This window comes from Capricornis sumatraensis, chromosome 5 (assembly GCF_032405125.1).
Source record: "Capricornis sumatraensis isolate serow.1 chromosome 5, serow.2, whole genome shotgun sequence".
In the NCBI taxonomy this organism is placed as follows: domain Eukaryota; kingdom Metazoa; phylum Chordata; class Mammalia; order Artiodactyla; family Bovidae; genus Capricornis; species Capricornis sumatraensis.
Window position 1 is genome coordinate 45,240,943 of NC_091073.1, and position 25,970 is coordinate 45,266,912.

General features: G+C 36.5%; 1 protein-coding gene across 3 annotated transcripts in view; it reads right to left on the minus strand.

Moving 5' to 3' along the window:
- The window catches only part of LOC138080338 (platelet glycoprotein 4-like), a 40,517-nt gene extending 28,938 nt beyond the window's left edge, over positions 1-11,579 (minus strand). Inside the window, exons 1-3 of one of the 3 annotated variants that reach the window (XM_068973329.1) lie at positions 11,487-11,579; positions 8,108-8,205; positions 2,072-2,209 (exon numbers count right to left, since the gene is read on the minus strand). In XM_068973329.1, coding sequence (XP_068829430.1) covers positions 2,072-2,191 — 120 coding nt within the window. In that variant the 5' untranslated portion in view covers positions 2,192-2,209; positions 8,108-8,205; positions 11,487-11,579. Of the gene's footprint in view, positions 1-2,071; positions 2,230-8,107; positions 8,206-11,486 lie in introns of all 3 variants that reach the window. The other 2 variants (XM_068973327.1, XM_068973328.1) reach the window with 2 other exon arrangements.
- Between the last annotated feature and the right edge of the window lie 14,391 nt (positions 11,580-25,970).

Here is a 25,970-nt window from a genome sequence, read left to right on the forward strand (position 1 = left end):
GATAGTAGAAGGAAAGAAATCATAAAGATAAGAGCAGAAATAAATGAAATAGATACTAAAAAAAACCCCAATGAAACTAAAAACTAGCTCTTGAAAACAATAATTAAAAATGATAAGCCTTTAGCTAGACTCATCAGAAAAAAAGAGAAATGGCCCAAATTAGTAAAATCAGAAATGAAAAAGAAGTTACAACCAACACCACAGAAATACCCCAAATCATAGGAGACTACTATGAACAACTATATACCAATAAAATGAATGATCTAGACTAAAAAATGGGAAAATGGAAACATTCTTAGAAAGATCCATTCTCCCAAGACTGAGCCAGGAAGAAATAGGAAATATGAACAGAGCAATTACCGATAATGTAATTAAATTAGTAATTTAAAAACTTGCAACAAAATTTGAGGATCAGATGGCTTTACAGGTGAACTCTACTAAACATTTACAAAATAATTGAAACCTATCCTTCTCATACTATTCCACAAAATTGCAGGGGAAAGAGTACTTCCAAACTCATTCTGTGAGGCCAGCATCACCCTGATACCAGAACCAGACAAATATATTACAAAAAAAGAAAATTGAAGGCCAGTATCTCTGATGAACACAAATAATAAATGTTGGTGAGGATGTAGAAAAAAGGGAACCCTCATACATTGTTGGTGAGAATGTAAATTGATTCAGCAAGGGTGGAGGTGTCCACAAAATCTAAATGAAGAACTCTATATGACCCAGCATTTCCATCCCTGGATATGTATTCAACAAAAACACTAATTTGAAAAGATGCATGCTTCCCAATGGTCATAGTTGCATTATTTACAGTTGCCAAAGTATGAAAGCAACCTACACGTCCGCCAGTAGATGAATGGATAAAGATTTGGTATCTATACGCAGTGGAATATTACTCAGACATAGAGAAAGAATGAAATTTTCCCAATTGAAGCAACATGGATGAATGTGGATGCCATTATGCTAAGTGAAATTAATCAGACAGAGAAAAACAAATACTATATGATATTAGGAAAAGTAAAAGCGTTAGTCACGAGTCATGTCTGACTCTTTGCAACTCCATGGACTGTCTCCCACAAGGCTCCTCTATCCATAGAATTCTCCAGGCAAGAATACTGGAGTGGGTCGCCATTCCCGTCTCCAGGGTGTCTTCCCAACCCAGGGATCAAACCCGGGTCTCCTGCATTGCAGGCAAATTCTTTACCATCTGAGCCACCAGGGAAGCTCGTGATATTACTTATAGTGGAATCTAAAAAAAATACAGCAAACTAGTGAGTAAAAAAAGAAACAGATTTGTGGACATAGAGAACAAAGTGGTTACCAGTGAGGAGAGAAGTTGGGGCAACATAAAAATAGGGGAAAATGTTTATTATGGAATTACATAAGATCATGGGTGTTCTTTGGAAGGACTGATGCTAAAGCTGAAACTCTAATACTTTGGCCACCTCATGCGAAGAGCTGACTCTTTGGAAAAGACTCTGATGCTGGGAGGAATTGGGGGCAGGAGGAGAAGGGGATGACAGAGGATGAGATGGCTGGATGGCATCACTGACTCTATGGACATGAGTTTGAGTGAACTCTGGGAGTTGGTGATGGACAGGGAGGCCTGGCGTGCTGCAGTCCATGAGGTTGCAAAGAGTTGGACACAACTGAGTGACTGAACTGAACTGATGAAATCATGTATGTGAAACTTTAGAAAATTTTGAAGTACTGAAGAATTTAAAGAATCTTTCTTTCAATAAAAATGGTATATATGTGTACAAAAAAGCATATCAATGTAATCTTGGAACATAATTAAAATCCACTACTTCTACTTACCTGCATACCTATAATAGTTTTTTAATCAAAAATTGGATATTTAGATTTAAGATGACAGTGCATTAGTATAGAATATGAATCATCCTATGACCATTTCTCTATAATATAGAGTTTCAGTGGTTTATTATGTTGGAGACCAAAAATTGCCAGCTAAAGTGAAATACAAAAGAGGCACCCTAAGCAAAATGGGGATAAAAATGGAATGAATCAAAATGACAAGAAATATTCTTGATAGTACTTGTACCTTTTTAACTGTCTTCTCAATAAGCATGTCTCCAACTGGCATTAGAATCCCTCCGAACAGAGCCACAACTGCACCAACAACAGCACCAGTGATGAGCCCACAGTTTCGATTGCAGCCCATTCTTCTTGCAGGGAAATTCTAGGTAGAATGAGTAGATCCTATTGTAACAAAGAATATATTATTCTAATATTTGAAAACATGTTCATCTGAGATATTTTGGTTGCAACAGCACTTTTCATTATGGGGTTGACCTAACATTGATAAATGGAATGTGTTTTGTAACTTACAAAATTTCCCTACTTCAAAATGCCCTAACAAAGGAAAATAAAAATGCCAACAGAATGGATGCTACAGACAAAAAAGACAAAAACAAACAAACAAACATTTTTTTCAATCTTGTGAAGATAATAAAAACTATAATTTGTTATGATCTCAGGTTTTCCCTCCCCAGCTTTGTTGTGGTAGAAATACCACTATGATGATTTTATGACTATTTCTGTCCACTTGAAGAACCATTTAGTTTTTTTAAAGAATTAATTGCATAGGTAAGGAAATAAGAAAAATTAGATTTTCCCCAAAATGTAGAAAGACAGAATTATAAGCAATTTTTCATGGCAATTTATTTATTTTTTATCCATTATGATTTCCCTCGCCTGTGCCTAATACCGAAGATTCTTCCACTGTGTATTAGGATGAACAAATGGATTCACATTGAGGTCCTGATGAAATGTATATCATCATTAGTGTCACATGATTTTTCCAACGTAAACAAACACCACACAAGGTGAAACAAATGATTCATTTTTCCTGTGGAATTTTATGTGTTCCTAAGCAATTAGAGTGGGGTTTTTAATTAATTTCTTGGGATGGAGGATTACCTTTTATGGCTTTGGCCAGGGTGGTCATAATGCGATAAAACAAGTTATGTAAACCTGATAATAATGACTAGATAATTCTCAGGTAGAATCCCCTTTGTTAAGTATAATTGTACATCCCCATACAGTTTTCATGGAACCATAAAATTAGTCAATATTAATGTCCTTTGTGATTCTGACAGATGGAATATGAATTGTTCTAAACATTACTGAACAACTGTTTCTAAAATTGTATATATGTAAATATTTGCCTGTTTTTGGACTATATGCTGTCATAGTCGAGAATATACCAGACCTATCCTTGAATCATTTCCCTTTACTCAAGCAGGCCCGTGGACTACAGGGAAGGGTCCCAAGAACGTCCACTTTATGATCCAGGGAACAACAGGCTCTTCAGTGTCTTCCTCTCAAAACCTGAGAACTCGTTATTATGACTTTCAAGGACCCTGTGCCCAGAGATATCAAGTCATGGGCCGACTGGGTACTGCCTAGGTTCTGTCTGCTTTGACCTAAAATTGTAGTGAAATAGTTCACACAGCACACTGCTAATAAGTCAATTGCAAGAAAACAGTAATTTATTCTGTTGAATTGCATGGTTAGGCAGTTAACTAGTCTAACACTGGTCTGGATCATATAAACAAAGAAAGAAGTTTTGCTGTAACATTCCTGCATACATATACTGAAAGGTGAGATTGAATTTATCTACTTTTTCAGATTTTGAACTCCCTGACTCACTTTGTTATCTTAATATAACTTTACTTTTTTTTTAAGAATAGACAAGATGTTTCACATGGGTTTTGTCCTGCTCTATCAGCAGCTTTGCTAGCTATGGTTTCACTTACCCAAGGTCAAATAAGGTCAAGTGAGTGTAACTGAAACCATAGAATAAGGGGAAGTTCTACTTATGGTTTGGTGCTATCTGTGATTTCAGCCACACGAAGGTTTTAGAAGGTATCTGCCCACACCTTTGGAAAAAAGAGGGACTGCTGTACTTGTGTTCATTTATTATGCTTCAGTAGCTTGTCACCACAAGTGAATGTTGCCATTCTAATCGTACTTTAACCTTATACTTCATACTACAAAATTCCAAATAGAGTTGACCCTTGAACAGCACAGAAGGGTTACAGACACGGACCCTGTACACAGTGGAAAATCCCGGTATAACAAACAGTGTAGCCCTTCTTATCTGGGCTCTGCATCCATGCATCCAGCCAGCTACGTATTGTGGATCAGGTAGTACTGTGATATTTACTGAAAAAATTCTGTGTAAAAGTACACCCACAAGTTTAAACCTATTATGTTCAAGGGTTACCTGTAGTTTTATTAACCTGCAGCAAAAGAGGGACAAACACATTATGCAAGACATACCCTGAGTACATAAGAGAAAAGTTCAGGTTACTCAGCACATTCTACTCAGCTGCTTTTCCACTAATTTTATATTCAAAAAGCAGTGTTGTTTGTATCCACTCTTCTCTCAAATGCAGCTATGTACAGCATATAATATTTCTGCCTTACATGTTTGGTTGTCTTAATAATGTAGCTTCTTACATATTGAATTTTATTTTACTTGCTAACTTTAAATTAAGTTTTGTTCATTGTTATTTGTTTGTCATAAGAAACAGTAAGATATAGATATCTGTAGCAATTTATTGCTTGCTTAAAGTGCTTAAATTTAGGAAACGAAGAATAATCACAGGTTTGGGAATGAAAACCAATTATTTGGACTTAAGTCAGGAAGGAAATGGCAACACATGCCAGTATTCTCCCTTGGAGAATCCATGGACAATGGAGCCTGGCTGGCTACAGCCCATGGGGTCGCAAAAGTTGGACGCGTCTTAGCGACTAAACCAACACCACCAGGTCAAGAAGAGAAAATAAAGAGGCAAATTTGATCTATAAGGTATAACTATCTTATACCTTTCTTGAGTCTGTAGGGAGATTAGCTCTACCATTTCAGAGATTATACATTTTATTCCTTTTGTAGAATTCATGAATATATCTACATGTGAAAGAAGTAAGAGCTTCTGTGGTTTTTCTTTTCTGTCAAATCAATGGAGTGTTTCTGGAATGAACTTATGAGCATTATGACTTTCCACTGTGTTAGAAATCTGGTGGCAGAAACTGAGACTGAGCTATAAGAAGCTTCTCCAATGAGTAGGTCAGAATATTAGAGAAAGTTGCCTGAAAATCTGTAATAACTCAAATATGTGGATAGTGCTGTGTTCCCTGGGAGATGCTACCAAGGAAAAGCTTGAAGTGAGTGTTAGTCACTCAGTCATGTCCAACTCTTTGTGTGACCCCACGGTCTGTTCATGGGGTTCTCCAGGTAAAGATACTGGAAAGATCCCCCAACCCAGGGATCAAACCTGGGTCTCCTGCATTGCAGGCAGATTCTTTACCATCTGAGCTACCAGGGAAGCCCAAGGACAGTCTTGGCCAGAGGTGAAATTTCCTGGGTTGTGAACTACAATACTTTAAAACAATTTTGGGTTACAAAAGCACATACATGTGCCATCAATGAATGCCAGGGCCTAGATGACCCAGTTTTAGAGTTTTGGTTATGATTACTGCAACAAGCAGGTGGAGTATGAATGATGAAAGTTCCTTTTCACACTCTTACATGGTTTCTCGGTGTGTTTACAAAGCTATGATTCCCTAGCCATGGATAAGATGTAGATTCACATCCAGCTAGTTAAATCAGTCATTTAAATCTTGTGTTTCATCATAAGGAAACATAAGGTCATTAGACTAATACTTATTTTACACACAATCCCAGTATATAAAGGTAGTTAAAAGAAAAGCTATTCTGGTCAAAGTATGGACTCTGAGTCATTTCCAAAGAACCCAAGGGCTCTGTGGAAAATGTTTAAATAATTAGGTTAGGGGATCTCCAACACCTTTTCTCATTGAAATTACCACAAAGCTTCCAATTTACTTGTGCATTTCCATCCTATCAGAATATATGGAGCTAATATATAATAGAAAAAAATAGACATAAAATAATATACTTCACTAAATGATACCTCTCACATATTAGAACTTACAACTGTTTTGGTGACAGTCTTAAAAAATTAAGACAAATGCATTGGATTTCATGTAGTATACTAAAGATTCTTCTTATCTTATCTTTTAGATAAGATAACAATCTTATCTTTTAGAGTACTTTTGGAATACTTGTTGACTGGGACTGCTATAAGCTTGAAGTGATTCCCTTAGAGTCATATTGGTTTAAATAGAACTATTTGAAGCCATTTTTGATGTATCCAAGATGGAAATACTGTTATCTTTTTTTTTTCCCTACCTCAAGTTTTTTTTTACCTTAAGTTGTAAGATACTATACAGTCTGCAGGAATTATACTGATTCTGGGCTTTGAAGTCAAGTCATTTAGGTCAATTCTGGGTCTTAATATTATATAGTTTCTCTGTGGCTCAATTTTCTCTAACTGGATATAATAAGCTTTCAAATGTCAGTTCAGCTCAGTCGTGTCCGACTCTTTGTGACCCCAAGGACTGAAGCACGCCAGGCTTCCCTGTCTATCACCAACTCCCAGAGCTTACTCAAACTCATGTCCATTGAGTCGGTGATGCCATCCAACCATCTCATCCACTGATATCCCCTTTTCCTCCCACCTTCAATCTTTCCCAGCATCAGGGTTTTTTCAAATTTCAAATGTCAAATCAGGTTAAATGAGATAAAAATTCCTATCACACCATGTTATTTTTATTTCAAATGTTATTATGACATATTATTTTAAGCAGTCATAACAGTAAAATATTATTGCATATTGACCAAGTATTATTTTTTAAAATCTAATAAACATATTTTACACAAGTAGGAATGATTATTTGCAAAACACGTGAGACTACCATAAAATCTGATGAGATGATTTGTCCTTTATATATACAGAAACTATCATGCAAATAAAATTGCAGCTTCTAGCTTAGAACAGTGCTCTTTGAAACTTTCAGGTATGACTTGGGCCAGTGAACCAAGAAAAAAAAGAAAAAGAAAAACACCTTGTGATTAAATCAGAACATAGAGAACCAATTCTTCAGGACCAAAGAATCCATGATTCAAATATATTTGAATAAACTTTGCCAAATATTTTCATTTGAGATCCTCCCAGGCTAATCTGCTCTCTGGTGATTATATATTGGATTTATCTTTCTGGTCTTATAATGATTCTGGTAAATGAAAAAAAAAATTATATGTATTTTTCTTCTCAAAACCCAGTTGACCACTGGACCTTCCGGATGACAAAATTTTTGCAGTTTTTTGATCATTTTTGAACCGATATTAAAAGCAATGTTTCTTTTACTATTTTAATACCGCATAGTGAAGAAAAGACTGAAAAGTACTTGCAAAATTTTTGAAAATACCTTTCAATATATAACTTGATAATTCCAGAAACTGAGATACAGAAAATTTATGCCATTACAGTTATGTATGAATTCCATTACTAATTAAATTATAACTTTAAATTTCTTCAAAATGATTTATTCTTATTTAAACTTGGTATCATCACTTAGGAAAATAATGCACTGATATTTGTCATAAGCTTCCTAAATAGCTAAAATCATTCATTCTGATTTGTTTTTATTATGTTACCAAGTTTTATATAATTTATATAAAATTATATAAATTATATAAAATTATTAAATTTAGAATCATTATTTGAAATTAATACAATTTACCATTCCCAGTACAATTATAATAGCTTTGTTCACTTAAAAACAACATATCCAAGAACACATTGCATTTTGCCATGTAGACAAATGTCAGATTCACCAAAAATTGGGTAATTCAGATAGAAAGTTAAACTAATAACTCTAAAATAATAAGTAGTTAATAATTGCATAGAAGAAAGCATGTTGCTATAAGAGTAACAAATCATTTATAAGAAATAATTCTATATTTATTTTTATTAATACTGATTTTCATTCATAATTTAAATGAAAACTCATGTATAAATAGCTTAAGTAGACAATGAAAGTTCTGTAGTTAATCACATTGGATAGTACATTATTTTAAATATTCACAAATATGTACAGATAAACATAAGATTTTAAACAAGCAAAATGCCATAGACTAGTGGACAAGGTTTTAATAATTTTTTTACAAATAAAAATTAAGATTGATAAGTTATAAAACAATACAAACCTGATTTTTTAAAAAAAGTCTGATGACCTTAAGAAAATTCCTGCTTGCTATTCTTGTTCTGTAACTTCTTAAGAGTTTTTATATAGTAGTGTCATCTCCTACAATTTGCAGGATAGAAATCTTTTATTAATAAATGAAAGAAACATTAACTCACCTTTAAAAAAGGTTATAAAGGATTTTTCAGTCAAATGCTCCAACATTTGAACAGTTAATTCTTAGTAGGATCAAATGATATTCCCTAGAAAACCCTACACTGAAATCCTGATTTCAGTTTATGATTACATAAAGTTTGTAAGTTTAAATATGCTTTAAGGAAAAAAAAAGAGAGAGATAGACAATGCCACATCTCAGTGAGTGTTTTGTTGCAAGAGAAATTTAAAGAAAAAGAAAGAAACCCACATTCATCTCAGTACTGATATGGATCCTAAGAGTCTGCTTTTTGTATTCTGGTGAAGATCCATTGCCCATATCTGAGATCCTCTGCAGCTCTTTGTGTGCGTGTATCACACACCTTTTCCATCCAAGCATATCAGAGAGACAAAAGGAACTAAATTGCTGAGTGGCCTTTAATACACTTTTACTACACAATCATTATTTCAGATGATAAACTAAGACCTGGGGATGGATAGGAAGTGCAGATGAAATAATTATCAGTCTGACTTTCCTGCATGATATAACTTGAAAAACTCATTTCATGAAGTTTAAATAAAGTACACTTTCCCATACAGCATTAATCGAAAGGGTGTTGAGGCTAATAACTGCAAAACAAAACTGGAGACTGTCAGTCGACAAGGATGACAAACAAACTTTAAAAAAGGAAATAGCCTATTGTTCTAACTGGAAGTTCTTCACTATCATTTTCTGTTAGTTTTACAGAAGTTTCATGACCACAGAAAAATTCTATTATGCAAACTAAAAATCATTAAATTTATCTTCAATCTTTTCAGATAAAAAGACAATCATCACATAACACTTAAGTAATTCTACTATTTAGGATGAACTTTTAATGTAAAAAAAAAAGTGTATACATAAGTTACTTTAAAATAAAGTCATTATTTTAAAATCTGACCAAATAAAAGGCCTTGCACTTTGAGAGAAAGACCCTCCCAGGTGGCGCTAGTGGTAAAGAACCTGCCTGCAAGTACAGGAAACATAGGAGATGAGGGTTCGATCCCCTGTGGGAGGAAATGGCAACCCACTCCAATATTCTTGCCTGGAGAATCCTATGGATGTAGGAGCCTGGCAAGCTACAGTCCTTGGGGTTGCAAAGAGTTTGCCCATAAACTTATATCCATATGTATATGGACTAGTGCATACAGTGAATCATAACTTCTGCTACTTGCCTCTTTTAATATCAGGTACTTGGAGATATTCTCATATTATGAGTAGTGTTAACTTTTGTTTTCAATTATAGAAAAATAGTCCATAATGAAAGTCTATTGTGTTTTAAATAACCCATATCATATCTAATGGAACTTTAAAAACAATACTAAAAATTCATATGTGTGGTTTTATTTATGTACTTGGGCCTAGTAAACAGCAAAAGTGAAATTTCTGGATCAATAATACATACTTTCTTTAGGTAGAAAGAGTATTAGCAAATTTCTTTGTATACATATACCCAGCAGTGTTTGCAAATGCCTGTCTCAATATATCACACACACTGGTTCATACTGAACTTTATTTTTTATTGGTAAATAATTTAGTGAAGTTTAACCTATTAATTATATTGGCATGTATTTTAAAGTAATTCTGCTAATCTACTTGCTCATCTTTTTTTTCCTTGGGGTTAATTTGTCCTTATTAATTAATAATGAAATAGCTACTCTTTTAACATTTGACCCTTTAAAAAAGATTTTTTTAATATTTTAAACTTTATTTTTAAGATTATTTAAATTTTAATTTTTATGAAATTTAATAAATAAACTTTCTTCTAGCTTTTGTACGGTTTCAGAAAATCCTTTAGGACAGTATTTCTCAATCAGCTGAATCATGGACTTTATCCCTTGTGAAGTGAAAGAGGAAGAGTAAAGTACATTGTGTAATTGTAAATATTACAACATATTTAGGAAGCAGATGACAGATGCATAATAAAGAGTTCTAGATGGGGGATCACAGAGTCCAATTTCTGACCACAGCTCTATTAGTAATAATAGGTTTTGTGAACTGAGCTTCATAGAGTCATCATATTCCTGATTTTCCTTCTTGTTAAAGAAACTGACTATAGAGCCTACCTACAGTCTCAAGCTGAAGATTAATTCATAAGGTAGATTTAAATTTAAGATGTAAAGATGAATACAGATTTTATATAGTAAACATAAATGTTTAAGTGGTTCATTCTTTTTTTGTAGTCTAACAAATGAAAAGAATTTTAATATGCTTTGCAATTCTAGATTGTATGGGCAGTCAAAGACCTATACATTTTAATGATGATATGGTCACAGAGTTAACATGTATTGGGAGCTTACTATCTGTCAATTATTGAAAAAAGTGTTTCACATAAGTTATCTCATTGACCTTGTATGTTCTTTAGACAACTAGTTGAGATCACACAACTAATATATGCCAAAACAAGGATTAAAACCCAAATCATCTGACTGAAGAGCCCATATACTTTTCTAAAAGAAAAAAATATATATATACACACATATAAATTAGTTCTTGGTCAATACCTAACTTTACATATTCTTTTTAAGACATTTGTACAAACTGAATAACAGTTTTAAATAACCTGATGTTAGAAAGTTATATCTAAATTCAACAGACAAGAAATAAAAATGAGTATATTCTGTATGTGGCAAGTAATAAAATTATTTTGAGATTAAATAAAACAAATTTTATCCTAAAGACCTGTAAAGTACACATACACTGTAAAGTATTTCACAGTATTAGTTACCAGTATAAAACAATAAGGTAAAATTTGTGTCGTCACTTTTATCCTTGGGGTAACTAATCATGGATATTTACACACACATATTTGTGCATATGTGTGTATGTATCTATATATACATGAACACATATATTTTCAATCACTGCCTTATTCATTTACAGAAGTATTAAGGCAGCAGTAGGCTCTACCTGATTCATATTGAGTAGGGGCTTCACATGCAGGAATAAAAATAAATATATATGTACACAGTTTAAAAAGAGAATATTAAATACACAAAGCATATTAAGTACACAATAATGCCAGTGAAAACTTGAGATATTAAAATTGAGGTTTCTATACAACTTTTAAAAGAAAATTTCAAGGACATTGCTAAAGATAAAATGCATAATATCAAGGTCATTAAAGTTTAGACTTAAGCCATGTAGTCTAATGAATAAAAACACAGGATGAAAGTAAACCTACTTCATCAAAGATATAAAATAAACTTACCCATATATTTCATAGAAGCTGTGGTAGGAGCTGTGTGTAAAAGACAGATTAAAGCGAGAGAGCCTCAGTATATGTGGATAGCTCTCATGTGGCAGAGTTAGATCAATACGTAATTTCAAAGGCTACCTAAAAATCTTGGCAGACATCATCTTTACTTGTTTGCACAGCTGACTCAACTCTCTAAGGAGAGCGAAAAAAATCATTTTTATGTTCTTATCTATATATACATATGTATGTGCACACATATATCCACATGTGTGCACATGTATGCATGCTTATGTGTGTGTATACCTTGTACTTCTCTTTGTCTATCTGCCTCAAAATTTTATATGTAACAGGAAATTTTTTTTGTCTTTTAAACTTTTTATTTTGTATTTGGGTATAGACCATAAAGAAACAAGGTTAATTGTTTGATAGTTTCAGGTGAACAGGGAAGGAACTCAGCCATACAGGTACATGTATCTATTCTCCCCTAAACTCCACTCGCATCCAGGCTGTCACATAACATTGAGTGGAGTTTCATGTGCTTTACATTAGGTCCTTGTTGGTTATCTGTTTTAAATAGAGCAGTGTGTACATGTGTACATGTCCATCCCAAACTCCCTAACTATCCCTTCCCCCATCCTTCCCCCAGTTTCTCTGTTGATCTCTTTCTGTTTTGTAAGTACATTCATTTGTATAATTTATTTTTATGTTCCACATATAAGGAATGTCATATGATATTTCTCCCTCTCTGTCTGACTTACTTCACCTATTATGACAATCTTTAGGTCCATCCATGTTGCTTAAAATGACATTATCTCACTCTTTTTAATGGCTGAGTAGTATTCCACTGCATATATGTACCATTTCTTCTTTGTCCATTCCTCTGCTGATGGACATCTAGGTTACTTCCATGACTTGGCTCTTGCAAACAGTGCTGCAATAAACATGGAGGTGCCTGTATCCTTTCAGATCATATTTTTCTCTGGATATATGCCCAGGAGTGGGATTGCAGGGTTATATGGTACATCTATTATTTTTGGTTTTTAAGGAACCTCCCTACTATTCTCTATAGTGCCTGTACCAATTTACATTCCCACCAAAGTATAGGAGGGCTCCCTTGTCTCCACATCCTCTCTGCAACAGAAAATTTTTGTCAGGACTGAGAAGTTAAGGTTCAAATGCTTTAGGTACCCACTCAAATAAATGATTCCAATTTGGAGCTTGAATGCTGCCAGCTGAAATTGAGGGTTGTCCTTGTTTGTGTCCATCCAAGCACTTCATTAGGAGTAAAGAGGCTTCTTTTTTGAGCCAACAGATAACCTCTTTATCTTCCTTATATTGTGCCCATTTATCTGAAGCTCTTGAAGTATATGAAATACACATAATCCCTCTATCACTTAGCAGCCCTGTTGAAAAGAAGTACTAAACTTTTCCCCATGTTAGCTTTCCAAAAGTAGAATTCTGTAAGTTGCTACCTTAAATATTGAATGGAAAAACTGTGTTCCATGCTTATGTTTAGAAAACTGGATTAAAGGAATATTGGTGGAACATATGTCATGCTCATATGTTTGGTGACTCCTCAGAAGGGCTATTTAGTTTGCAATTTTTCCCAAATATTTACCCAGAGGACCAAATTTTCCCATATAGTATCTGTTATCATACCCCAGAACTAGTGTTCTAAGTTATACCATTTAGTAAATGTTACTACGGGATATTTTAGTCCTTAAATATAAGGTTCTTCAAGGTTTCCAGATTATTACACAGGTAATATATAGGCTGTTGATGACTTCAAAGAGGACCCTAAAAACTTTGCTTTGGGGAAGGCTTTTTATTATTTAAAGTATTTTTTTTTAAATGGTAATATAACTTAGCAAACTCTCCGTGGCTTAACATGACAGTAATTTATTTCTTTCTCATAACACTTGCTGGTGAGGCAGTGCTCCACACCATCACCCAGGAAGCCATGCTGATGGGAATCTCTGCATATTGTCAGGTGTAGCAGCAGGTGATAAGAACCTGAGTGCTCTGCAGTGCCTCCTAGAGAGCATTGTGTGGCACTTGCTAGGAAGCATTGCATGGAACTTCCATCCATAGACTCAGCCAGAATTTACTGCATAACTGCTCCTAATTGTAGGGGTCTGAGAGATGTAGGAGGGTGGACAAAATATTTGGGGCCACCTCTGTCTCTGCCACAGCTGACAATACTCCTTATCTCCTTTATGAAGAAAATTGCCACGGCATTAACAGATTGATATCTTCTGAATTTCATAATAATCTAGATATTGTACAATGGTGAATAGAGTTTCCCACAGAATGAGGATGCATTCAGTGTAAAGGAAGATTAAATCATTAGAAAGATATTTCACATTTAAGGAACGTTTCAGAAAGTTACAGAAGGAAATTGAAGTCATGTTTAGAATTCACTTAAATAGTAGCTATGTAGTTACAGGAAAGTGTCATGTGGTACAAAAAGTTAATAAAATAGTGCTGTTACTACTATAATCAGATGATAACAGTTAGCATGTCAGTGCAAGCAAAGAACAGAGAAAACAACCATTTCAAATACTGAGAACATTTTGTGTACCTTACTCTGCTCTTGTGTTATTCAGCCACTCAGTCGTGTCTAACTCCTTGAAGCCCCATGGACTGCAGCACAGCAGGCTTCCCTTTCCTTAACCAACTCCTGGAGCTTGCTCAAACTCATGTCCATTAAGTCAGTGATGCCATCCAGCCATCTCATCCTCTGTCATCCCCTTCTACTCCTGAGTTCAATCTTTCACAGCATCAGGGTATTTTGTAATGAGTTGGCTCTTCTCATCAGGTGGCCAAAGTATTGCAGCTTCAGCTTCAGACTGACTGGTTTGATCTCCTTGTTGTCCAAGGGACTCTCAAGAGTCCTCTCCAACACCACAGTTCAAAAGCATTAAGTCTTCAGCACCCACCCTTCTTTATGGTCCAACTCTCACATCTGTATATAACTACTGGAAAAATCATAGACCTTTGTTGGCAAAGTAATGTCCCTGCTTTTTAATGTGCTGTGTAGGTTGGTCATAGCTATTCTTCCAAGGAGCAAGTGTCTTTTAATTTCATGGCTGCAGTCACCATCTGCAGTGATTTTGGAGCCCAAGAAAATAAAGTCTGTCATGGTTTTCCATTGTTTCCCATCTCTTAGCCATGAAGTGATGGAACCAGGTACCATCATCTTCATTTTTTGAATGCTGAGTTTCAAGCCAGCTTTTTTTGCTCTCCTCTTTCATCTTCATCAAGAGCCTCTTTAGTTTCTCTTTGCTTTCTGCCATAAAGGCAGTGTCATCTGCATATCTGAGGTTATTGATATTTCTTCTGGCAATCTTGATTCCAGCTTGTGCTTCTTCAAGCCTGTCTTCACATGATGTACCCTGCATAGAAGTTAAATAAGCAGGGTGACAGTATGCAGCCTTGACATACTCCTTTCCCAATTTGGAATCAGTCTATTTTTCTATCTCTGGTTCTAACTGTTGCTTCTTGACATGCATATAGATTTCTCAGGAGGCACAGAAAGTGGTCTGCTATTCTCATTCTCTTTAAGAATTTTCCAGTTTGTTGTTCAACAGCTTTAGCATAGTCAATGAAGCAGAAATAGATGTTTTTCTGGAATTGTCTTGCTTTTTCTATGATCCAGCAGATATTGTCAATTTGACTCTGGTGCCTCGGTCTTTTCTAAATCTAGCTTGAACATCTGGTAGTTCTTGGTTCATGCACCACTGAAGCCTAGCTTGGAGAATTTTGAGCATTACTTTGTTAGCATGTGAAATGAGTGCAACTGCACGTTAGATTGAACATTCTTTGGCATTGCCTTTCTTTGGGATTGGAATGAAAACTGCCCTTTTCCAGTTCTGTGGCCACTGCTGAGTTTTCCACATTTGCTGGCATATTGAGTGCAGCACTTTCACAGCATCATCTTTCAGGATTTGAAATAGCTTGAGTGGAACTCCATCACCTCCACTAGCTTTGTTTGTAATGATGCTTCCTAGGGCCCACTTGACTTCGCATTCCAGGATGTTGGCTCTGTGTACATGATCACACCATCATGGTTATCTGGGTCATAAGGATCTTTTTTGTATAGTTCTTCTGTGTATTCCTGCCACCTCTTCTTAGTATCTTCTGCTTCTGTTAGGTCCCTACCATTTATTTCCTTTGTTGTGCCCATCTTTGCATTAAGTGTTCCCTTGGTTTCTCTAATTTTCTTGAAGAGATCTCTAGTCCTTCATATTCTGTTGTTTTCCTCTATTTCATGCATTGATCCCTTAGGAAGGCTTTCTTATCTCTCCTTGCTATTCTTTGGAACTCTGCATTCAGATGTATGTATCTTTCCTCTTTCCATTCTTCCCTCGGCACTTTATATTCCTTTACAGATTAAGGGTATTACAATGATTTTTTAAGACCAGGAAATAAATTGTGTGAAGCAAGAAAAATAGCAACATCCAACAGTATTTTTGAAAAATTCACTTTGTATTTGTAATCATTATTTTTTAAATTTCCTTTAAAACATTGCTTTTTAATTTTTACAATATTGTGTTGGTTTCTGCCGTACAACAACATGAATCAGTCATATTTATCCTTACCTTGCCTTCCTCTGTCCCGCTCCTGCAGGTCATCACAGACACCAGACCAGGCTTCCTGTGCTGCACAGCGACTTCCACCAGCCATCCGTCTGACACCTGATAGTATATATTTGTCAATGGTACTTTCTCATTCATCCCATTCTCTTCCTTCCCCACTTTGTCCTTAAGTCCATTCTGTACATCTCTGTCTCCATTCCCTCCCTGCAGATAGATTCATCAGTGCCATTTTTCTAGATTCTTCTTGTTTTTCTACATGTCTTGCTGAGTGTGCTAAGAAAGAAATCTCCTAGCTGCTTGTTATGTGGGCCTTTTCTTGGGCTTTTGTTTGCAGTGGTGAACCTGGAGGAATGATATAACATCTCTCTCTTGCCTCTAAACCATAAGAGGTGTTGTTTACTGCTTGCTGTGAAAGTGATGGCTCCCTGAGACTCAGTCTTCCTGAGCTACAGTATAATCTCACTATGTGCCCAACATCCATTTGAGCTTGTTGGATCTCCGTGTGAGACTTGAGGTCTAGGGGAACTGACTTGTGCTTTTTACTGAACTATAATAGAATCTTTTGTCTTTGATCCAGGAGTATCATGTGTCTTTTGCCAGCATCCATGTACAGTTTAAATTAATTTTCTATTTTGTGACTAGGGTAAATTTAAATCCAGGGTAAAACAGTTACAATGTGGTAATAATGAACTTTCAGTGCTTTCCATATTAATTTGAATAATCTTTCCAGGGCTACTAATTTTGACAGAGGAGAAGTATGAGTTACAAGACAATCAACTCACAGATATTATAACCTATCAAAGTTACAAGGTCTTAATTAACATTTGAGGGCTTACTCTGTATATTCACTGTGGAAAGAAGTAAAGTTCTTTAAGTTGTCTAATGCATTACCTTATTTAATCCTCAAAATCACTCTATGATGGTAATATGAGTACCTTCATTTTACAGATGAGGAAACTAAGAAATGAAGGGGTTAATTAATTTTTATAAGGTCACACAGTAAGTGGTGGGCCTGGAATTCAAACCCCAGGCACCAGAAGCAATTTTCCATCTATGATATTTAAAGAAAGAAGATAAAGGAATTTTAAATTTATTCATAATAGAAATAACAACAGCTGTCACAAAACATAAAAACCAAATTGAAGAAGGATTTTTTAAATATTAAGAACCTGAGTTTGCAAATGTCTACCCATAAAAAGAAAAGCAAATCTGAACGTCATTGTCCAACAAGTATAAGTAAAACCTGGGAAGAGAGTAAATAAATGATTTTGGGCCCCACCAGTTCAAGATATGGTTAATACTCCTTATTTAATCATTCAGATAGCAGAGCAGTCCCATTCAGATGTTAACATGGATCTCTAACCCGCAAAGTCAGGGTTCTTGTTTGTGTGGCAAAGCAGTTCAGTCAGTTGAAGAGAATCTCTTTTGTGTAGCCTCAGTTTTGTATGATATATACTTTACATAGCTGTAATGTGTGTGCTAGTCACTCAGAAATGTGAGACTGTTTGCAACCCCTTGGACTGCCATGCTTCTCCAACCAGGCTTCTCCATCCATGGGGTTCTCCAGGCAAGAATACTGGAGTGGGTAGCCATGCCTTCTGCCAGGGGATCTTCCCAATGCAGGGATCAAACCCAGGTCTCCCACATTGCAGGCAGATTCTTTGCCATCTGAGCCACCAGGGAAGTAATGTGTTAGTGTAATTGTAGTGTTCCCGGAAACTATCAGGTTAACCAAGCTACTAAAAATGATTACTCACGATACAAAGATCTGTAAAACTTAACGACCTTCTGCTGCAGGGATCACCAAACCATGAAACACAGGCCAGTACTACTGCACTCTCTGTTTTATAAACAATTGTTTCTTGGAACACAGCCATACCCAATTGTTGAGTATTGTCTATAATTGCTTTTGTGCTCCAGTGACAGAACTGAGTAGGGGTTACTGCCACAGAGGCTGTATGACCTGCAAAGCCTGCAGTATTTCCTGTCTGGGCCTTTACAGAAAAAGTTTTTAAATTCCTATTTCGCTGCCTTAAACACATTTTCATCAATGACAAATATGTTTCATTTTTAGTGTTTATTGGAATGTAGTAGAATGTTATGTTAGTTTCTGCTGTACAACAAAGTGAATCAGTTATATATATACCCACTCTTTTTTAGATTCTTTTCCCATATGGGACATTATAAAATATTGAGTAGAATTCTCTGCTATACAGTAGGTCCTTATTGGTTATCTGTTTTATATATAGTAGTGTGTATATGTCAATCCCAGTCTCCCAATTTATCCCTCTGCCGACTTCCCCCTTGGTAACCATAAGTTTGTTATCTTCACATGTAACTCTTGTTTGTGTTTTCTGTAGATATTAATAAGTTCATTGGTACCGTTTTCTAAATCCACATATTAACAATATCATATGTTATTTGAATATCTTATTCAGCAGGTATATAAAAGTGAGTGAAACATGCTTCTTTATGTTTAGAAGTGAACTCCTTATTGCTAGATTCATACTGAAATTGAAGAAAGTGGAGAAAACCACTAGACCATTCAGGTATGACCTAAATCAAATTCCTTATGACTATACAGTGTAAGTGAGAAATAGATTTAAGGGACTAGATCTGATAGAGTGCCTGATAAACTATGGATGGAGGTTCGTGACATTGTATAGGAGACAGGGTTCAAGACCACCGCCAAGAAAAAGAAATGCAAAAAAGCAAAATAGCTATCTAAAGAGGCCTTACAATAGCTGTGAAAAGGAGGGAAGTGAAAAGCAAAGAAGAAAAGGAAAGATACACCCATTTGAATGCAGAGTTCCAAAGAATAGCAAGAAGAGATAAGAAAGCCTTCCTCAATGATCAATGCAAAGAAATAGAGGAAAACAATAGAATGAGAAAGACTAGAGATCTCTTCAAGAAAATTAGAGATACCAAGGGAACATTTCATGCAAAGATGGGCTCAATAAAGGGCAGAAATGGTATGGTCCAAACAGAAGCAGATGATATTAAGAAAAGGTGGCAAGAATACACAGAAGAACTGTACAAAAGACATCTTCATGACCCAGATAATCACGATGGTGTGATCACTCACCTAGAGCCAGACATCCTGGAATGTGAAGTCAAGTGGGCCTTAGAAAGCATCACTATGAACAAAGCTAGTGGAGGTGATGGAATTCCAGTGGAGCTATTTCAAATCCTGAAAGATGATGCTATGAAACTGCTGCACTCAATATGCCAGCAAATATGGAAAACTCAGCAGTGGCCACAGGACTGGAAAAGGTCAGTTTTCATTCCAATGCCAAAGAAAGGCAATGCAAAAGAATGCTCAAACTACTGCACAATTGCACTCATCTCACACGCTGGTAAAGTAATGCTCAAAATTCTCCAAGCCAGGCTTCAGCAATACGGGAACCGTGAACTTCCTGATGTTCAAGCTGGTTTTAGAAAAGGCAGAGGAACCAGAGATCAAATTGCAGACATCCACTAGATCATCAAAAAAGCAAGAGAGTTCCAGAAAAACATCTGTTTCTTCTTTATTGACTATGCCAAAGCCTTCGACTGTGTGAATCACAATAAACTGTGGAAAATTCTGAAAGAGATAAGCATACCAGACCACCTGACCTGTCTCTTGAGAAACCTATATGCAGGTCAGGAAGCAACAGTTAGAACTGGACATGGAACAACAGACTGGTTACAAATAGGAAAAGGAGTACATCAAGGCCGTATATTGTCACCCTGCTTATTTAACTTACATGCAGAGTACATCAAGAGAAATGCTGGGCTGGAGAAAGCACAAGCTGGAATCAAGATTGCTGGGAGAAATATCAATAACCTCAGACATGCAAATGACACCACCCTTATGGCAGAAAGTGAAGAGGAACTAAAGAGCCTCTTGATGAAAGTGAAAGAGGAGAGTAAAAATGTTGGCTTAAAGGTCAACGTTCAAAAAACTAAGATCATGGCACCCTGTTCCATCACTTCATGGCAAATAGATGGAAAAACAGTGGAAACAGTGGCTGACTTTATTTTTCTAGGCTCCAAAATCACTGCAGATGGTGTGCAGCAATGAAATTAAAAGACACTTACTCCTTGGAAGGAAAGTTATGACCAACCTAGACAGCATATTAAAAAGCAGAGACATTACTTTGCCAACAAAGGTCTGGCTAGTCAAGGCTATGGTTTTTCCAGTGGTCATGTATGGATGTGAGAGTTGGGACTATAAAGAAAGCTGAGCGCTGAAGAATTGATGCTTTTGAAATATGGTGTTGGAGAAGACTCTTGAGAGTCCCTTGGACTGCAAGGAGATCCAACCAGTCCATCCTAAAGGAGATCAGTCCTGGGTGTTCATTGGAAGAACTGATGTTGAAGCTGAAACTCCAATATGTTGGCTACCTGATGCGAAGAGCTGACTCATTGGAAAAGACCCTGATGCTGGGAGGGATTGCGGGCAGGGGGACAAGGGGATGACAGAGGATGAGATGGCTGGATTGCATCACCAACTCGATAGACATTGGTTTGGGTGGACTCTGGGAGTTGGTGATGGACAGGGAGGCCTGGCGTGCTGCGGTTCATGGGGTTGCAAAGAGTTGGACACGACTGAGCGACTAAACTGAACTGAACTCTATTATTACTATACTGAACTTTTTTTTTTTCATTTCTACAGTGTGACATTTTCAACTAATTGACCATAAATGTTTATTCCATTTAATGATGTCCGTGGTTAAAGGCAGAGATCAAGTTGCTCATTTATAGTTATGTTTAGGGATTTTTTTCTTCCCCTAGGTTTACATGAATTTTCTCACTTATCTTTTCTCATGATATACTTTTACTAACTGTTCACGGCCTTTGGTCTACACAGATCTTGAACTATCTGTATATTTTTCTCAACCAGTTTAAGTCTTTCTCAACCAATTGATTTTAGGCAACTACTATCAAATAAATGTTGAAAGAAACATATTTGCCATCTTGGCCTTGTGTGGCATATGGTACTTATAGTTTGTTTTTTATTTTTAATTTGATAAATCTGTTGAATATTTTCTTCATATTTTGCATGCTAAATTATTTCAGATAAACAGACACTTTTTTTTTTATCATAACATAAAGTTGTGTAAAAAATTACCTTGATGCAACAGTGTCTTCCAAGCACATGTCTAGGCACTCTCCCAGTGGTCTTCAAACCAAAAAATCCCCAAACTTTAGATGGTTGAGTAGTATAATTTTTAAATCAATATAAAAGTACACAGTGAGAAATTAGAGGAGAGAGATGTGCTAGGTTTACAAACAAGAAAGGATGCATGTAGGATGAAAGCCTCACTGTACATGAATCCTGAGGCACAAGATCAAGGACCAAGTGAGTCTAAAATACTGGAAGTGCTTGGGGTCAAATTCTACCCTTTTATTGTTGTATTGGAGAGACACAGGAACAAGTATGGCCACAGCTGTAGACAACTAGTGACCTGATGGACAGCATAGTTTTTTTTTTTTTTTTTACTTGTTACTGACAGCAGACAAATGGGACACCTCTTTGTGTGCATGCATGCTAAGTTGCTTCAGTCGTGTCTGATTCTTTGCAACCCTATGGACTGTAGCCTGCCATGCTCCTCTCTTCAGGCAAGAATACTGGAGTGGTTGCCATGTCCTCCCCAGGGGATCTTCCTGACCCAAGGATTGAACCTGGGTCTCCTGCATTGCAGGCAGGTTCTTTACTGCTGAATCACTGGGGAAGCCCAGGATACCTCTTTGCCTCCTATAAATGTAGAATCTTAAATGTTTACTGACTCATGTTTATTTGGTGTTTCCATCCCTTCTGTTTTCAACAAATACTCTGCATCTGATGAGTCATACTGGCTTCTACCCTCAGTTTCATCTGTCCTTGTTATTTGTTCTTTGGTTAGCAGAACTGAATACCCTTTTTAAAAAAATTGTACAATTTACACACAGTTGTCTCTCCATATCCATGGGTTCTCCATCTACAGATTAAGCTATGTTTGGGGTTCAGTGTGTACTTGCTGAATCTTGGGATGCAGAGGGTAGACATAGAGATCCAATTGTACTATGCCATTTTATGTAAGGGCCTCGAGCATCCTTGGGTTTTGGTATTCATGGAGGTCTGGGCAAATCCCCTGCAAAATACCTAGGGATGACTGTATAACATTATCTTGGTTTCAGGTGTACAACATAGTTATACAGTGTGGTGATCACACCACAATAAGTCTGAAGTGAAGTGAAAGTTGCTCAGTCATGTCCAACCCTTTGTAACCCCCGGCTCCTCTGTCCATGGGATTATCTCGGCAAGAATACTAGAGTGGGTTTCCATGCCCTTCAGGGGATCTTCCCAAGCCAGGGATAAAACCCAGGTCTCCTGCATTACAGGCAGATTCTTTACCATTTGAGCTACCAAAAAAGACCCGACTATAAGTCTCGTTAACGACTATCACTGTAAATAGTTACAGTTTTTTCCTATGATAAAGACTCTTAAGATTGATTATCTTAGCAGCTTTCAAATGTGCAATACATTATTGCTAACTAGAGTCATCATGCTGAACATGTTCAAGGCTTATTTTATAACTTAAGGTTTTACTTTTTGACTTCCTTTCCTGACTTCACCTATGCCCACCCCTTGCCTCTGGCAATCACCAATGTATTTTCTGTATTTATGAGTTTTATTTTTTTTTTCTTTTAGGTTCTGTATATGAATGAGATCATACCATGTTTGTCTTTCTCTCTTTGACTTATTTCACTTAGCACAATGCCCTGAGGATTTATTCATGTCATCACAAATGGCAATATGTCACTTTTAATGGCTGAAGAATATTCCATTGTGTTTGTCTATCTATCACAATTTCTCTGTCCTTCCATTCCTCGGGGAACACTTATGTTGTTTCCAGATCTTGGCTTTCATCAGTAATGCTGCAACAATATGGGGAATGCATATATCTTTCAAAATTAGTGTCTTTGTTTTCTTCAAAAAATGCCCAGAAGTTGAATTCCTGAATCTTATGATATTTTTAATTTTTTGAGGAACTTCCACTGTTTTCCCATGTTGTGTGTTCCAATTTACATTCCCAGCAACAGTGCACAAGGGTTTCCTTTTCTCCATATCTTTTCCAACACTTGCTATTTTTTGTCTTTTTAATGACAGCCATTCTAATAAGTGTGCAGTGGTATCTCATAGTGGTTGTGATTTTCAGTTCAACTACCTGTTAGGCCATTTGTATATATTCATTTGAAAAATATCTATTCAGATCTTCTTCCAATTGTTTAATCAGATTTCTTTTTCTATTCAGTAAGATTTTTTATTCTTTATGTATTTCATATATTAGCCTCATCAAATACATGATTTGCAAATATTTTCTCCTATTCCATAGTTTGTCTTTTTATTTTATTGGTTTCCTTTACTCTGCTGAAATTTTTGAATTTGATGTAGACCTATTTGTTTTCCTTTTGTTGCAAAATTTGAAAAAAAAAAGTCAAGATTATTGTCAAAGAGCTATGTTTTCTTCCAAGAGTTGTATGGTTTCAGGCCTAACATTCAAGTCTTCAGTGCATTTTGAGTTAATTTTTGTGTATGGTATAAGATGGTCTAGTGTCAGTTATTGAATGGTTTGCCTTGGAAACGAACAGAGCTCGTCCTGTCGTTTTTGAGATTGCATCCAAGTACTGCATTTCGGACTCTCTTGTTGACCATGAAGGCTACTCCATTTCTTCTGAGGGATTCCTGCCCACAGTAGTAGATGTAATGGTCATATGAGTTAAATTCACCCATTCCAGTCCATTTTAGTTCGCTGATTCCTAGAATGTCGACGTTCACCCTTGCCATCTCCTGTTTGACCATTTCCAATTTGCCTTGATTCATGGACCTGACATTCCAGATTCCTATGAAATATTGCTCTTTACAGCATCAGACTTTGCTTCTGTCACCAGTCACATCCACAGCTGGGTATTGTTTTTGCTTTGGCTCCATCCCTTCATTCTTTCTGGAGTTATTTCCCCACTGATCTCCAGTAGCATATTGGGCACCTACTGACCTGGGGAGTTCCTCTTTCAGTATCCTATCTATCACGGTAATCCAAGTCTATGCCCCAACCAGTAACGCTGAAGAAGCTGAAGTTGAACGGTTCTCTGAAGACCTACAAGACCTTTTAGAATTAACACCCAAAAAAGATGTCCTTTTCATTATAGGGGACTGCAAACGGAGGAAGTCAAAAAACACCTGGAGTAACAGGCAAATTTGGCCTTGGAATGCAGAATGAAGCAGGGCAAAGACTAATAGACTTTTGCCAAGAAAATGCACTGGTCATAGCAAACACCCTCTTCCAACAACATACGAGAAGACTCTACACATGGACATCACCAGATGGTCAACACCGAATTCAGATTGATTATATTCTTTGCAGCCAAAGATGGAGAAGCTCTATACCGTCAACAAAAACAAGACCAGGAGCTAACTGTGGCTCAGATCATGAACTCCTTATTAGCAAATTCAGACTCAAATTGAAGAAAGGAGGGAAAACCGCTAGACCATTCAGGTATGACCTAAATCAAATACCTTATGATTATACAGTGGAAGTGAGAAATAGATTTAAGGGCCTAGATCTGATAGATAGAGTGCCTCATGAACTCTGGACGGAGGTTCCTGACACTGTACAGGAGACAGGGATCAAGACCATCCCCATGGAAAAGAAATGCAAAAAAGCAAAATGGCTGTCTGGGGAGGCCTTACAAATAGCTGTGAAAAGAAGAGAAGCATAAGGCAAAGGAGAAAAGGAAAGATATAAGCATCTGAATGCAGAGTTCCAGAGAATAGCAAGGAGAGATAAGAAAGCCTTCTTCAGCAATCAGTGCAAAGAAATAGAGGAAAAGAACAGAATGGGAAAGACTAGAGAACTCTTCAAGAAAATTAGAGCTACCAAGGGAACATTTCACGCAAAGATGGGCTCGATAAAGGACAGAAATGGTCTGGGTGACCTAACAGACACAGAAGATATTAAGAAGAGGTGGCAAGAATACAAAGAAGAACTGTACAAAAAAGATCTTCAAGACCCAGATAATAACGATGGAGTGATCACTCACCTAGAGCCAGACATCCTGGAATGTGAAGTCACTGGGCCTTAGAAAGCATCACTACGAACAGAGCTAGTGGAGGTGATGGAATTCCAGTTGAGCTATTTCAAATCCTGAAAGATGATGCTGTGAAAGTGCTACACTCAATATGCCAGCAAATTTGGAAAACTCAGCAGTGGCCACAGGACTGGAAAAGGTCAGTTTTCATTCCAATCCCAAAGAAAGGCAATGCCAAAGAATGCTCTAACTACCACACAATTGCACTCATCTCACATGCTAGTAAAGTAATGCTCAAAATTCTCCAAGCCAGGCTTCAGCAATACGTGAACCGTGAATTCCCTGATGTTCAAGCTGGTTTTAGAAAAGGCAGAGGAACCAGATCAAATTGCTAACATCTGCTGGATCATGGGAAAAGCAAGAGAGTTCCAGAAAAGCATCTATTTCTGCCTTATTGACTATGCCAAAGCCTTTGACTGTGTGGATCACAATAAAATGTGGAAAATTCTGAGAGAGATGGGAATACCAGACCACCTGACCTGCCTCTTGAGAAATCTGTATGCAGGTCAGGAAGCAATAGTTAGAACTGGACATGGAACAACAGACTGGTTCCAAATAGGAAAAGGAGTGTGTCAAAGCTGTTATATTGTCACCCTGCTTATTTAACTTCTATGCAGAGTACATCATGAGAAACGCTGGACTGGAAGAAGCACAAGCTGGAATCAAGATTGCCAGGAGAAATATCAATAACTTCAGATATGCAGATGACACCACCCTTATGGCAGAAAGTGAAGAGGAACTCAAATGCCTCTTGATGAAAGTGAAAGAGGAGAGTGAAAAAGTT